The sequence below is a fragment of the Xenopus tropicalis genome, chromosome 7 (genome assembly GCF_000004195.4).
Source record: "Xenopus tropicalis strain Nigerian chromosome 7, UCB_Xtro_10.0, whole genome shotgun sequence".
Classification (NCBI taxonomy): Eukaryota; Metazoa; Chordata; class Amphibia; order Anura; family Pipidae; genus Xenopus; species Xenopus tropicalis.
The window spans coordinates 112,593,334-112,607,321 of record NC_030683.2 but is presented as its reverse complement, the minus strand read 5'-3'; the positions used below and the strand labels follow the sequence as shown (position 1 = coordinate 112,607,321).

At 41.7% G+C, this 13,988-nt stretch overlaps 1 protein-coding gene across 1 annotated transcript in view; it reads left to right on the top strand.

Moving 5' to 3' along the window:
• Positions 1-13,988, top strand: part of slc17a7 (solute carrier family 17 (vesicular glutamate transporter), member 7) — a 56,154-nt gene that overhangs the window by 23,823 nt on the left and 18,343 nt on the right. The window contains 3 exon segments of the mRNA NM_001079140.1: positions 181-433; positions 2,765-2,883; positions 9,808-9,922. Of these exon segments, the coding sequence (NP_001072608.1) occupies positions 181-433; positions 2,765-2,883; positions 9,808-9,922 (487 nt within the window).

Here is a 13,988-nt window from a genome sequence, read left to right as displayed (position 1 = left end):
TGGAAACAAGGGTGAAATGTATTTTATCCTTCGGCTCATGTGGGTGATAAAGGTGCACCAAGGAGTTCCTGCACATGAATAACTTACATTTGTAACACTTCAGCGTATTTGTGGCCTTTTTGTGTATTATGCAAAGAGATATTAACTCACATACCCTATTTCTTGATTTTTAAACTCTAGGATATTGGAGAAGAAGCAGACAAATGGAGAAACCATTGAGCTGACGGAAGAAGGGCGGCCTGTCGTCAAGGAAGAAAAACGCCAACCAGTAGTAGACTGTACTTGCTTTGGGCTTCCTCGTCGGTACATCATCGCCATCATGAGTGGCTTGGGCTTCTGTATCTCATTTGGCATCCGATGTAATTTGGGTGTAGCCATTGTGAGCATGGTCAACAATAACACAGTCTACAAGGGGAATAAGATTGTTATCGAGGTGAGAATAAATATTTTATCGCATAAGAGAAAGACGTGTTCTCCACATATTTCCCCTGCTTCTCCAGGGGAGTCATTACCTTTTGAACAAAACACTTTCAATGGCCCCCAATAAAATCACCATCTCATTCATAACTTTTGAGGGGGTGGGCTTCACATCTATAATGGTTTAAAGGTCAGCCCGCATTTATTTTGACGTTTCAGTATTAGCACAGGGTCTTACCAATACACAGGCAATGAGGCATGAAAGCCAAGCTCAATGGTAACCAAAGGGTCATAATTCCTTAAGCCACACATTATTGAATTACTTCCATTCAGTTCAAGGAACTTAAAGGACAGGTGGATGGTAAGACAGCCAATGGTATTTTAAAATGTGTCCAGTGGAACACAAAATTATAAAAAGTAGCAGATCTTTATTTACCCTCTCCAAACATTACATAATATTAACCTCAATGTTCTGGTACCCGGTACCAGGTCAACATATTGTATAGGGCTTCTAAAAACATGGGGTAAAAACCATACGTTCTACAAACCGCGCTATTTAGCTTCTATCCCTACCACATGTGATGTCTGGTGTGGGAAGGCTCATATGAATCTTCCATTCTGTTCATTGCTTTGATTATCAGAATGTATAAGGATGGAGTATATATTTCTGCAACACTATTGCCATGGCGGGCTATATTGGCCCATGGATAGACTCCAGAAGATTTTTTAAAGTGTTTTATAATGTACCCTGGCCAGCTAATCAGATTTATTTCAAAAATACAAAAATATTTCAAAATACGTAAATCAACTTGATCCATACATGCCCACCCTTCTCTCTGTAAAATGGTTCACTGTCACCACCTTCTCCATCCTGTTGGCAGATAAAATCTCATCACATAACCTTTCACACTTTCTGTTGCCTTATGACACTTATTTTGTCATGCCTTTGTGTGTGTCCCAGCGGTGCCCAATGTGTTATCTTTCTGTATCTTCTGTATGATTATCTAATCATTCATTCACTGGCAGCAAGAACACTTTCAGTAGCACTGACATTATGTTCTCTCATGGGTAAAGCAAAATGAGTAGGTAACACTCCTAAAATACCATCACTATTACATTATGCATGGCTGGCCAACGTTTCTCACTAACAACATTTGGTGGGTGACAAAAAATGGTTGAATATCAATAATGATCTATGGCTAATGTACTACCTAGCCCTGTGATCCCACATACAATTTCCCCATTGATATGGTCCAATCATGGTTGCTGTGCAACATATAGCTATCTGTCAGTATGCTTAAATATAGGGACAGACTCAGACCACAGTCCATTTTTGGCCAGTTATGTCTATGGCACACATTAATGTATACAGGGAGTTGAGTGATTCTCTTGTTTTATTATCAATATCAAAATGTACTTTGGTGTCTAAAATGTCGTCCATTGCTGCTACTGTGGAGATACTGGGGCTAATTTAATTACATATGTGCTAAAATGCACCAGTACAGATAGTAATATCAGTTAATCAGCAATTACCGTAGAACAGTCTACTAAAACTTACGACACTTGTGACGCCACTTATGGGTATCAGCGCAAATTTTTGGTGGCGCGTGTGGCAGTATCACCTGGCTCCGAATCATTAAAAGTTAACAGCTCTGTGAATCATGCACAGTTCAAAAAAATCTTAGACTAATTGCATCCAAATCATCAACAAACACAACAACTGCACGATTGTTTGCATCAGATGCAACTACACTGAGTGCAAATCTGCTTGTGACCACAATAACACTGGAATTGTAAGGATAAAACACTGCATTGTGGGTAATTAAACATAGAAAATTGCATCTGAAATTGCACAATGCAATGGGAAAAAGTATATTATATATATATATACACCTTACTTTGTCCTTCTGTTCTTCTCAGGAAGAACAGTGGAAATCAAAATGGCTGCTTCTGCACGTAGTTACCTCCATTTACCTGAAGGGGGAGCTCCATATTCCCTGCAAACGTGTACAGTTTTCTAGCATGCATTTCTATTCTATACCTGTACAGAAATTACTTACCAATGTACTTACTTACCAAAGTAAATTTAGGCCCGGACTGGCAATCTGTGGGTTAGGGCAAATGCCAAAGGTGCTGCTGTAAGATGCCATAGACAGTCACTAAATAGTGGGAGTGTGGAGGGTGGTTTGGGCCTCTGTACTTGAAATGCCAGGGCCTATATTGAAGCATATAAAGCCTACACTGGTGCAGATTAGGGCCCTTATTTTAAATCAGCCCCAGTAAACCCTAGCAATAAGGGTTCAGAGGTGCTTTAATGTGACATGCTTTCGTATCTCTGTCCCTACAGCAAGCACAGTTCACCTGGGATCCTGAGACTGTCGGCATGATACACGGCTCCTTCTTTTGGGGTTATATAGTCACGCAGATTCCCGGAGGTTACATTTGTCAAAAATTTGCAGCCAACAGGTATGTATACTGTATGTTAATAATTAGATTTTAATGAATTACTGCCTGCCTCATGCAGGGGCAATGTAACCCCTTCAACTACTCACCTCTAGGACTGGGGCAAGGGGGGCCACAGCTGGGCCAGCCAGATGGTTGTGTATCTGGCATTACCTTATACTCGATCTTCAGCATCCCCATCCCTACAACTAGGACTGCTTTTGGTACATACATCTGACCACTGATTATAATATCTCGGTGCTTTCAATCTTATATTTAAGGTGAAATATAGCATATTGATCAGTACAATTTACCATAGGGTTTGTTGTCCCTGAATAGGCAATAAAGAATTAGGGCACAGCTGATCTGGATATCTAAATCTAATCTATATCTGACTGAGGGGAAACTGGGAAAGCAAGGTAATATGGTGCCAAACTGGTGCCGGAGCTAAGGTTGCCACCTGGCCTGTATTTTACAGGTAAAACACTTGCCATGGCCCAGCCAGAATTACTAGTTTACTGGCAATATAATTACTTATTTACCTGCTTTATTTATTTACCTTATTTTTCCTGGATGTGCTCCATAACCCTTCCTCCGGCCATCACCCCGTCATACCTCCGCCAATTTTGCATCATTACCCCACCCATTTGATTTCATCATCCAGCCCCTTTTGTGCACGTCCCCAGCTGCCTGTGAAATTCAGTCAGAAAGGGCAGCCCTAGCTGGAGCCATATTTCCTTACAGGCCCAGGGAACATTCTAGCAAGCTGAAATATGGCTTTCCTTGTCCTTTAAACAGAAAAGGAATGACTTGATTCCTTTTTATAAGCATGGTAAATTTGTGAAGGTTTTGTAGAACAGACAGTGTATTCTAGAACTAGGAGACTTTGCAATTAGCACTGAGGCATGAAATTACAATGGCTGCTGAGGCTGAAAGGATAAAGTAAGCAATAGAACTAAGAATATTCGTGAACCTAAAACATGTCAGTAGCCCTAAAAGTAGAAACAAGAAACATACAAAATAAAGACCAACTGAGAAGTAAAGGTGGCCATACACGGACCGATTTTTTACTTACAAACGACCGATTCCCGAACGATCCGATGCTATCGTTAAGTTATCGTATAGTTGGTGGTGTACGAACGATCGTCGGCCCACTAAACGAGCCGACATTATCGTCCCCAAAATCGATCGGCCAGGTTTAAAAATTTTGGTCGTTTAACGATAAAATCTGCCAGTTGGTGTGAGTGTCAGACATTTGTCTTTCAACGATTGTTCTCTGCGCATGTCACGATTGCCAGCAGCAGAAGTCAACGACATCGATCGTACGTAGATGTACGATCGTAGGTATTTTACGATAATGATGCGACAAAATCTTTCCCGAATTATCGTTGCCCGTGGATGGCATATCGTATGGGAACTCGATCGCCATACGATCGTTTGTCGATATAATCGTTCATCGCACAACGAGCGAAATCGCCTCGTGTATGGCCACCTTAAGACTTATTAGAAGTTTATCTGTAGCATGCCAAAAGATCATCTGAAGGAGAACTTCCCCTTAAAGAGAAAATAAATAGAATTTGACATGTTTAGCTTGGCTGTACTCTTCAACTTGTGCCTAAACTATTCTGCCCCGGGTTTGTGTAAATGACCCCTAGCGACTCAAGGTTTACCCACAAGGTCCAGAACTGCACTACATCTAGCAACCCATAGAAACCAATCTAATATTATATAACAGGTGACTGATGCATGCTACGGTTACTAGACATGGCACAAATGTTGTTCCTTTCCTTATATATAGATTATTTTTTATTATTTACTTATAATATACAAGAGCTGGGAACTGGGGGGTGCAGGGCCCACCGGGGCCGCCACCCCTGGGCCCCGCACCGCTCCAAGGTGCCTCCTCTGGCCACATCCCCCGCAGGGGCCCCCACCGTGCACCCCTAAACACCCCCCGCAGAGGCCCCTGTCTGACATATGTGAAACACGTCAGGGAGGACATCAGAGGCCAGAGGAAGCAGCAATAGGGTCAGGTCTGGGCCGCTGGGACACCGGATATTTTCCCGGTGTCCTGGCGGCCCAGTCCGACCCTGGTTGTGAATATTTTGTAATTATTGTTAATTTTGGTTTAATAAAAACATAGGGGCTACCAGTCATTAATCACAGACCATAATTGGCACCCCAGGAACATTTTTCATGCTTGTGTTGCTCTCCAACCCTACTCCAACCCTACTTACATTTGAATGTGGCTCATGGGTAAAAAAGAATTGGGGATCTCTGTGTAATTAAGGGGTTAATCTATTAGCGCCCTCCTTATATTCTAGTAGGAGATTGGCATGCCAGTCATTGCTTGAAAAATGTTCCATTCATTAAAATCATGAGTAATAATTCATTATATATCAGGCTGCTCCATGTCCCCCATTGCAATAGCGGCTCTGTACCAAGCAGAGTCATCCGTGTTGTCTGGGGGAAAATGTGAATTTATTCAAATTAATTGAATTTGTGTGCTTATGACTGGTGACGCGACAGGCAGAAATGATGCCATCATGATCCCTCTTGAATCTTTGGCTTGCATTTTGTATATGAGGATTATAGGTAGAAACTGCTGCCTGACAGTTGCAAAAAACATTTGCCGCGTGGAAATGCACCATTAATTGCAAATGATATAATATATAGAATAAGGTGCAGCCACTGAAGCAGAAGGGATATACATGTTACTAAATATTTCAGTACTTATGAACCCAGTGTTCCTCAAGGAAAGACTCTCATGTACCATTTATTGTATCTTCTCAGACCCATTATTGTGATATCACATGGGCTTTTTTATCACAGCCAATCGGTTGAGGTAATTAAAATGCCTTGGTCCAAGTATTGGCGCCTATTGGTAAATTATCGGCAGGAAATCTGAATACATCACTTATTTCCCATTGTCTACAATTAAAGAGCTAGAAGTAGCAATGGTGTCGCGATCCATTGTGGCCATTGCGTTGCCTCTGAGGCCCAGAAACTACTCTTATCCTAAACCTGGGGGGTTATTGAGGTTTTGCTGACTGAGGAGAAAGGGCCTTTGTCACTGATGATTAGCCAATGATTATTCCTCAAAAGCAAGTGCTAGCATCTTCGGATGATTGTGTTGGCTGTAGCCACTTTCAGTTTTCTAATTGTAATTAGATAATGGAGAGCAACAGAGTTTCTCAGCATTTGGATTGCTGCTACTAACTACTTATCTATCCCTAAAATGCGATTTGGTCACCCCCCCCACAGGGTACAGAATTGAACTTATATCCTGTGTGTGGAAATCACACATAGATCCACATACCTGACAATATTGCCCAAACTTTGCCCATTTTGGGTGAAGCCCAATCCAGTGTCAGACTGGGGTGTCCAGGACCCACGGGGGCTCACCGGGGCTGGCACCTCAGGGGTCCCCCCACCCTGGTCCCAAGCTTCTCTGAGCAACTGGACACCCAACACCAACCCTGACGCACACCGCATACTGCATAGCTGAAATTTTCTCCTTGCAGTTGTGATCTGGGGTGGGAGGAGTGCCCATTGTTACACAAGTGCGGGTCAGGGTTGGTGGGGCCATAGAAATTTCCCACTGCCCCGCTGGCCCATTCTGACCCTAGCCTAAACTAATCAACAATCAGATTACACTGGGGACCACTAAGATCTGTTGGACAAAGACCACAAACGCTATTTAGACCTGACAGTGACTGCTGAAGAATAATAGTAGGTTAGCAGCCACGTCAGTGCCACAGGCTCACCATAGGATGTGGCTCTGTATATCCAGCTTTGTGATCACTTATAATGAATTCCATACCCCAGAATAATATCCAGCCCACTGGCAGTGAGTCAGTTACTTTCTATCCCACAGCCCAGACATCTGTTACAAGGGGCCTGCAACCTCCTGGCAGCAAAGTGTGGATGACACATTTTTTAATCAAAAAGACAGAGCTGAAGTCTTCTCACACTAATTTATTGTGTGTCAGTGCACCGGGGTGAGTTGGGGGGAGACGGAGGGGAAAACCAGAGGTGAGATATTTAATTCCCAGGTATACACCTTGCACAGCAAAACAAGCAGCAGCGGGAGGCCATGAAGCTTTATTTTAGCCCTTTATTCATATTGGTATTTTCATTCACCCTGCAATGGTTTGGTCTTCTGAAAATGTCTTTTTTAATGACTTTTCAATGGCATTGGCAGATAAAGGGAATTGTGGGTTTTCATCTAATGATCTATTAATACAGCACTTAAAAATATACTGCACAGGAAGCAAGAAAAATGCAAAGCATTAAAGATGGAAGATTATGTAACAAGAAGACTCACAGATGCATTCCTTCTATCATTTCACCCATTTCTGTCATTTTTTAACTAGTTTTGGGCTTTTTTTTATGAAAAAATGTATTACTGGGGCCAGTTAAGTAGTAATGATAGTTACTAACCACTGACCACTGTAGTCTGAATGCTCTTTTATAAAGATAGCAAGTAGCTGAACCATAAAGCATGACCTAACTGCTGCTGTGTGACAGAACGGAGGGGGGTGTTTTAAGTTTTAATTAAGGTCTTAATGCAATCAAAAAGTATTAACGTAACCTTTATTAAGCAGAAATACATTCAGGCCGAGCTGGCAATCTGCTAAATCTGGCAAATGCCAGTGGGGCTGCTGTAAGATGCCATAGGCAGTCACTATTTATTGGACTGGTGGGGGGCTGTTTTGTTTCTGTGTACTTGAAATGCCAGGGGCTTATTTTGAGTCTTAGTCCAGACCTGGGTACCGTTTAGGTTCAGGTTTTGGTCCTCCTATCCAGCATTCCAATATCCAGTACACTTGGATGCCAAATAGGCTGGAACCCACTCCAGACTGGGATTTTACTGGATTAAGTAGTGGGTTAACTCCATCCTTGTTTTCATAGAAGGGAAGTAAAGCAGGGAGTGCAGAGGATTCAGGAGTTTTAACTCTATACTCCCCACCATGCCACCAGGTCAGCACTACCCTGCAAAACATTATGTTTCCAGCCACTGACGTATCATAGATAAGAGTGTTCCTTTAAATTAACCATCTCTGAATCACACCCACCATGTTGTAAAGTGTGAATATACTGCAGCAGATTCAATTTTACAGTGTAATTTAATGCGGCTTTGCGATTGCCTGCTTTTAAACAACCTGGCTTTCAATTCATCAGCCAGAAAGCCTTTGTAGAATAATATCAAGACATGTGTAGGCCGGCTAGAGCACTTGCTTGAAGCTACACATTAATGAGGCCCACCGAGTAGCTTTTCAATAGCTCTACCAGCAAGAGCCGGGCGCGGAGGCAAACAATGGATTTTCATCCCTTTGTTATCCTTCTTTCCCACCATGAAATCATTCTCGTTCGGTTGAACAATAGCCTGAGCATGTATTCTAATGAAAACCAGGCAGAAAGAATAAATGTGATTTCAAAGTGGTTTCATCTCCCCCTTTATAAACAGGTTCTTTGGAAAATTCTGTATGGTAAGTGGCAAATGCTTTCGGGCTTCTCAGGTTGCACGTATATGAACAGCCGTGCTGCTGTAGAAAGAGGACGTTATCCCCCAAATCTAACCATAATTGTTTCTCAGTCTGCCCCCTCAAGAGGGTCAGAGGTCCATGTTGGGCACCTCTGCTGTAATGGTGCTCTGGCATTTAAACTGATAACATTTGTGATCACTCAAATACTGATGAGTATGATCCCTTTAGGGTGACAAAAAGTATGTCACTTCTATGAAAGGGTCACTGTACATTACAGTTTTCCCTAATGAATTATGCTGAAGTAAACCTTCCAAATGAGCAAATGCAAACTTGATGAGAGTGCTATGTGCTATTCTAAGCACTTACATTTATTATTTAGTTTATTTAATTTCAAGATATTAAGAAAAATATGTACTGTCAATATGAAGGAATTTTGTTAGAACAGCGCCACCTGCTGGCCAGTTTCCCAACCATGATCCAGTTGAGGAAGTTGTTATTACAACACCACAGCTGCTGGTCAGTTTCAACCATGATCCAGATGAGGAAATTGTCAGGAGAAAGAATGAGGGCTGATCTGATGTTCTTCTGGGTAGGAAAGATGTGAGAAAAGTTATCTGAGGTTTTTATTGTTTTTCCTAACCAGAAGAACATCAGCCCAGCCCTCTTTCTTTCTCCTGACAATTTCCTCATCTGGATCATGGTTGAAACTGACCAGCAGCTGTGGTGTTGTAATAAAATCCATTCATATTGACAGTACTTTATTCCTTAATATTAAGAATAAATGATTATTATAATAATAATAATAATAATAATAATAATAAATTATAGTGGCATAGTGTTGTGGTATTTCTCTGTTCTGGTGAATTGAAAGGGCAAATTTGCTACTGCGGCTTTGCCTTTGGAAAACCATTAGTGGCTGTGAATGATAGCAAATAAAACCCCTAGTCAGTAGCGGAGAGCTGAAAAGCAAGGTTATAACCAGACAGCTCATGACCAATGCTACACTGGAATTTATCTTCAAGAGACTTCTACATGGAAGAAGCAGGGCGATTTACATGTGGTTACAGTATTGGTTATTGGAGCTCAGCTAAATAAGTCAGTAGCATAGACTCTTTGGTGTCCCTCAAGGAATTCATACGGAAAGGCCCCAAAAAGGTTCTATCTACAGCTCATAGTGTTTGTATCTCTAGATCCTCAGTATTGGTTTTCAAGGACATCAACCTTGAGAAGGTCAGCCACCTTCAAACTACAGCCACTAAGTAGTAGAGATGCTCTAAATAAAAAAATCTTTGGGTTCCACAGAATACCAAAGCGTCTTATCCTCTCCGCAGTACAAAAGAGGACTGTATCAGTGTTGAATCAAGACAAACCTTGCCCTTGTATGATTGGTCACTGCTTTTTGTTCAGCTTTTGCTAACAGAAATAATGCTACTCATTGCTCAATGCCTTTACTCTACAGGGTGTTTGGGTTTGCCATAGTAGCCACGTCTACGTTAAACATGTTGATCCCGTCGGCTGCGAGAGTGCACTTCGCCTGTGTGATCTGCGTCAGGATCTTACAGGGTCTCGTAGAGGTAAGTTGGTTTTAAACTTTATTCCAGGAATAGGAAAGTGAAAAATCATAGCATGGCTTGGTACCTGTGCTGTTGGGTCATTTTGTTTCTAAAGCTGAAAGATTCATTCTTCAGTACTTTAAAGACTTGATTAGTGCATGGAATTCTATATCACGTTTAATATACCGGTAACAGACCGGTAAATGTCTAAAAATGTTGTTGCACTTCAGTGGAAGCTGAAGTTATGCAGGTAGAGAGTGTAAATATGTTGCCATATTGCCCTACTATACCCGCAGTTCCTACACTTGATGTTCTGTATTCCCCACTATGTAAGGACTGTGTTAGACTTGAGAGCCAAGGGCTCATTGGAGGACTTGGCATTTAGGGCCCCACTGCCACCAACTACTTAGAACCCCATCACAGCAATGCCCTGCTTACAGCACAAATACTTGCACCCTGACCCAAAGAACCGGTGTCCCAGTGGGCCAGTCTATTGCTTTGTAGGAGGCTCAGGGTAGTTGGCTCCCTACTTGAATCCAAAAACATGTATCCCTAGAAATGTATTTTAAATCTGTCTAATAGGGTGCCGGCTAAGTAGTACTACAATGGCATAGTAGTTCGCATGATGCCTATAATAAAAGGTCCAATGGATGTATTCACAGCCTATGCCAGAGCACATTACAGCTATACCCAGCACATACATACTGGGGTTCTAAATCCCTGATGTTCAGAGACCCCTTGCCCTTCAGAATGCCATGCAGCGGGCAGTACATTTCTTGCTGTTGCTGAGAAGAAAGGGCTTTCTGGTGAGAACAGCAAAACAGCACAAAAGGGCAGGACGGTCAGGCACAGAGTGAGTAGAAAATGATATAAAATACTTCTTTCTGGACAATTACCTGTCTCAGGGGTATCATGCTTTCTCTTTGTGCTGCCTATGCATTTATTTCTGTGCTGACGCATCTGCACTATTTATCATGAGTCTTTTGTTTTTGCATTTCTTTGCATTTACATTTATTTGACAATATTTACTGATTACCTACCAAACTGTGTTTCAGTACCTTAATGCTTCTATACAAAGATGTAGTTTAGAGAAACAGAATTTGCACTTTTTTGCCAATTCAGCATTTCCCAGCATGCTCCCTGCAGTCTGTTTTCCATTAGAAGTATTAGTGGCTAGAAATAAGTTTCATTGTTTCCTATGGGGACATGACGGCCAATGTGCTCTACCAAAAACAACAAAACCTATTTCCAGGCAGCACCTATCCATCTCCCCTTGTGAGTTACAAGAACTGGGTATAACTTCTGCTCTGAATTTTAATTATGTTGATTGGGTCCATGGAATTTATAAGATCATTATACAACTATAAGTGGCCAAGCACTATTGGGGCTGCAACTTCTACCTTTGCTCAAACACCAAAAGACACAGGGTCATATTTATAAAAGTGTGTAAGCCAACATCAACAGTGAGATCAGATTAAATCAGATCTTTGCTTTTGTTTTATGACTTGTAGGTGACCATTCAAATCTAATTGCTGATTGGTTGTTATGGGCAACATCAACAGTGATGTTGGCTTACACACTTTAATAAATATGTCTCTTGCTGAAGCTAAGAGTCCACATAAAGAGTTACTACCATTGTATTTTATTATGACATTGAAAAACATGGGAGTCCATACAGCCCCCACCAGCCCACTAATCAGTGACTGTCTACGGCTACTTATAACAGCCCCTCTGGTATTTGCCGGAACCCACAGATTGCCAGTCTGGGCCTGATATGGTCTCGCACAGCCAGAGGAGGCACAGGAATAGGAAAACAATGCATATTCACAGCAGTAAGAGGCAAGGTTCTCCTCTGATAAATGTCTTAGTGTAAAAAATTCCAAAAATAGAGTAAGTTGAGTTCTCATTTCAATCATACAAAGGCTGATGCAATATGGATTTTGTGCAAATACACCGTGACAGCCCTTTTGTACAACCTTTGAGCTACCCCTAAAGGGGTAGTTCACCAAGCTAGTCCTTAGTATGTTATAGAATGTCCAAGACTTTTTAATTGGTTTTAAATTCTTATATTTATAGTTTTCAAATTATTTGCCTTCTTCTTCTGACTTCAAGCTTTCAATTTGGGTTCACTGACCTTCCCAGCCCAAAACTTATTACTCTGTGAGGCTCCAATGTTATCGTTATTTTCATTCTTTCTTCCTTATCTTTCTATTCATGCCCTCTACTATTCATATTGCTGTTTCTCATTCAGACCACTGCCTGGTTGCTAGGTTAATTTGGACTCTAGCAACCAGATAGCTGCTGAAAATCCAAACTGGAGAGCTACTAACCAAAAAGCTAAATAATTAAAAAAACAATAAAAAAATGAAGACTGTCACGGAAACGCTACTCACAGACGGGCCTGACACCGGGACGGGGTACAAGGGGGTCACACTCAGTCACCTTTCACACAGGTTAAACTAACATCAAGCACCCCCAAACAAACCACCGCCCCAAATACACCTATTCGCTGCCACCATCTATCCTTAACAGGCGATAGAAACCTACTGTAGTTACTGAAATATATCACATACAAACTTTCTTACTGCAGTTAGGGTTAGTTCTCACTAATTTAACAGCACACTTGCAGTCACAGGGTTAAAATTACAGTCAAACCTACCCCCCTGCTAGCAGCCCACTAGTTAATTAGCATCTACACAGAATCTGCCCTTTACCCAATGCACATACACACACACCAAACAGTTAATACTCCTAGGCCTGAGCAGTCATACGAGGTACGTGGGAATAGAGCCAAAGGACTAAACTTATTAAATTTTAAATTTAATATTACCAGGGTAAACAGTGCCGTTTCAAAAAGATGTTACAAAAGAGAAACATACATGCAAAACAGTCAATAAAATAAATAAAAACACAGAGAAAACCCTAGTACGTTACCGAGTGATCTGTTGTGCCCTCTGAGGCAAGAGGTTGAAAGTCCTGAGCCCATCCCCCATCATAAGTTGCGGCCTCCAGAATGAGCTAAAGAATACCTGGGCATGCGTGCTTTTATTCCCCGCTGGGCCCCTCCCTCATTACCGTATGCATGAGGAGGGAGTGCCCAGGAACTGGTCACATGACCCCTTTGGGTGGTCCACCTCTTTAGAGAGCTGTACTTCTCATGCCAGTTTCTTTTCATATAATATTGGTACTTGCCAGTATTCAATATTATTATGAAAGTAGGGAACTGTTTGCAGGTATGTCTTTTTAAAAAAAAATATGCACTGTGTTTTGTCCTTCAGGACTGTATATTCCTCTCAAGGATTTACAGTCCCTTAGTGCGAGGGTTAAACACTTAATCCAAGCACTAATGCTCTATTAAAAAATTAAACAATATCCCAGCGCTGCACACCAATTGTCACGGAAACGTTACTCACAGACGCGCCTGATACCGGGATGGGGAACAAGGGGTTACACTCAGTCACCTTTCACACAGGTTAGACTAACATCAAGCACCCCCAAACAAACCACCGCCCCAAACACAACTATTCGCTGCCACCATCTATCATTAACAGGCGATAGAAACCCAAATATTTCATGCACAAACTTCCTACTGCAGTGAGGGATAGTTCTACTACTTCCACACACACACCAGCAGCCACGGTTAATTTACATACACACTGCCCTACTGACAGTCCACTAACTAATTAGCATCCACACAGCCAAACAATTAGTACACTTCTAGGCCTGAGCAGTCATACAAGGTACGTGGGAATTAATATAGAGCCGAAGGACATAACTTATTAAATTTTAGATTTAATGTTACAAAAGTAAACAGTGCATTAAAAGAATATTACAAAAGGGACATGTACAAACAGTAAATAAAATAAAGGGGATAAAAACACAGAGAAACGTTACCGGGATCTTGTGTCCTCCTGAGGCGAGAGTTAGGAACAGTGAACTCACAATCCAAAAGAACATGGATGCCCCACAATATGAGTTGCCCCCTTCCCGCAGCCTCTAAATGCCTATTTAATTAAGGGTCTCTGCAGGAGACTAGATGGTGATAGGGGTTAACTCTTTGCCAGGTCCAGGCCATATGGTGCCTGGC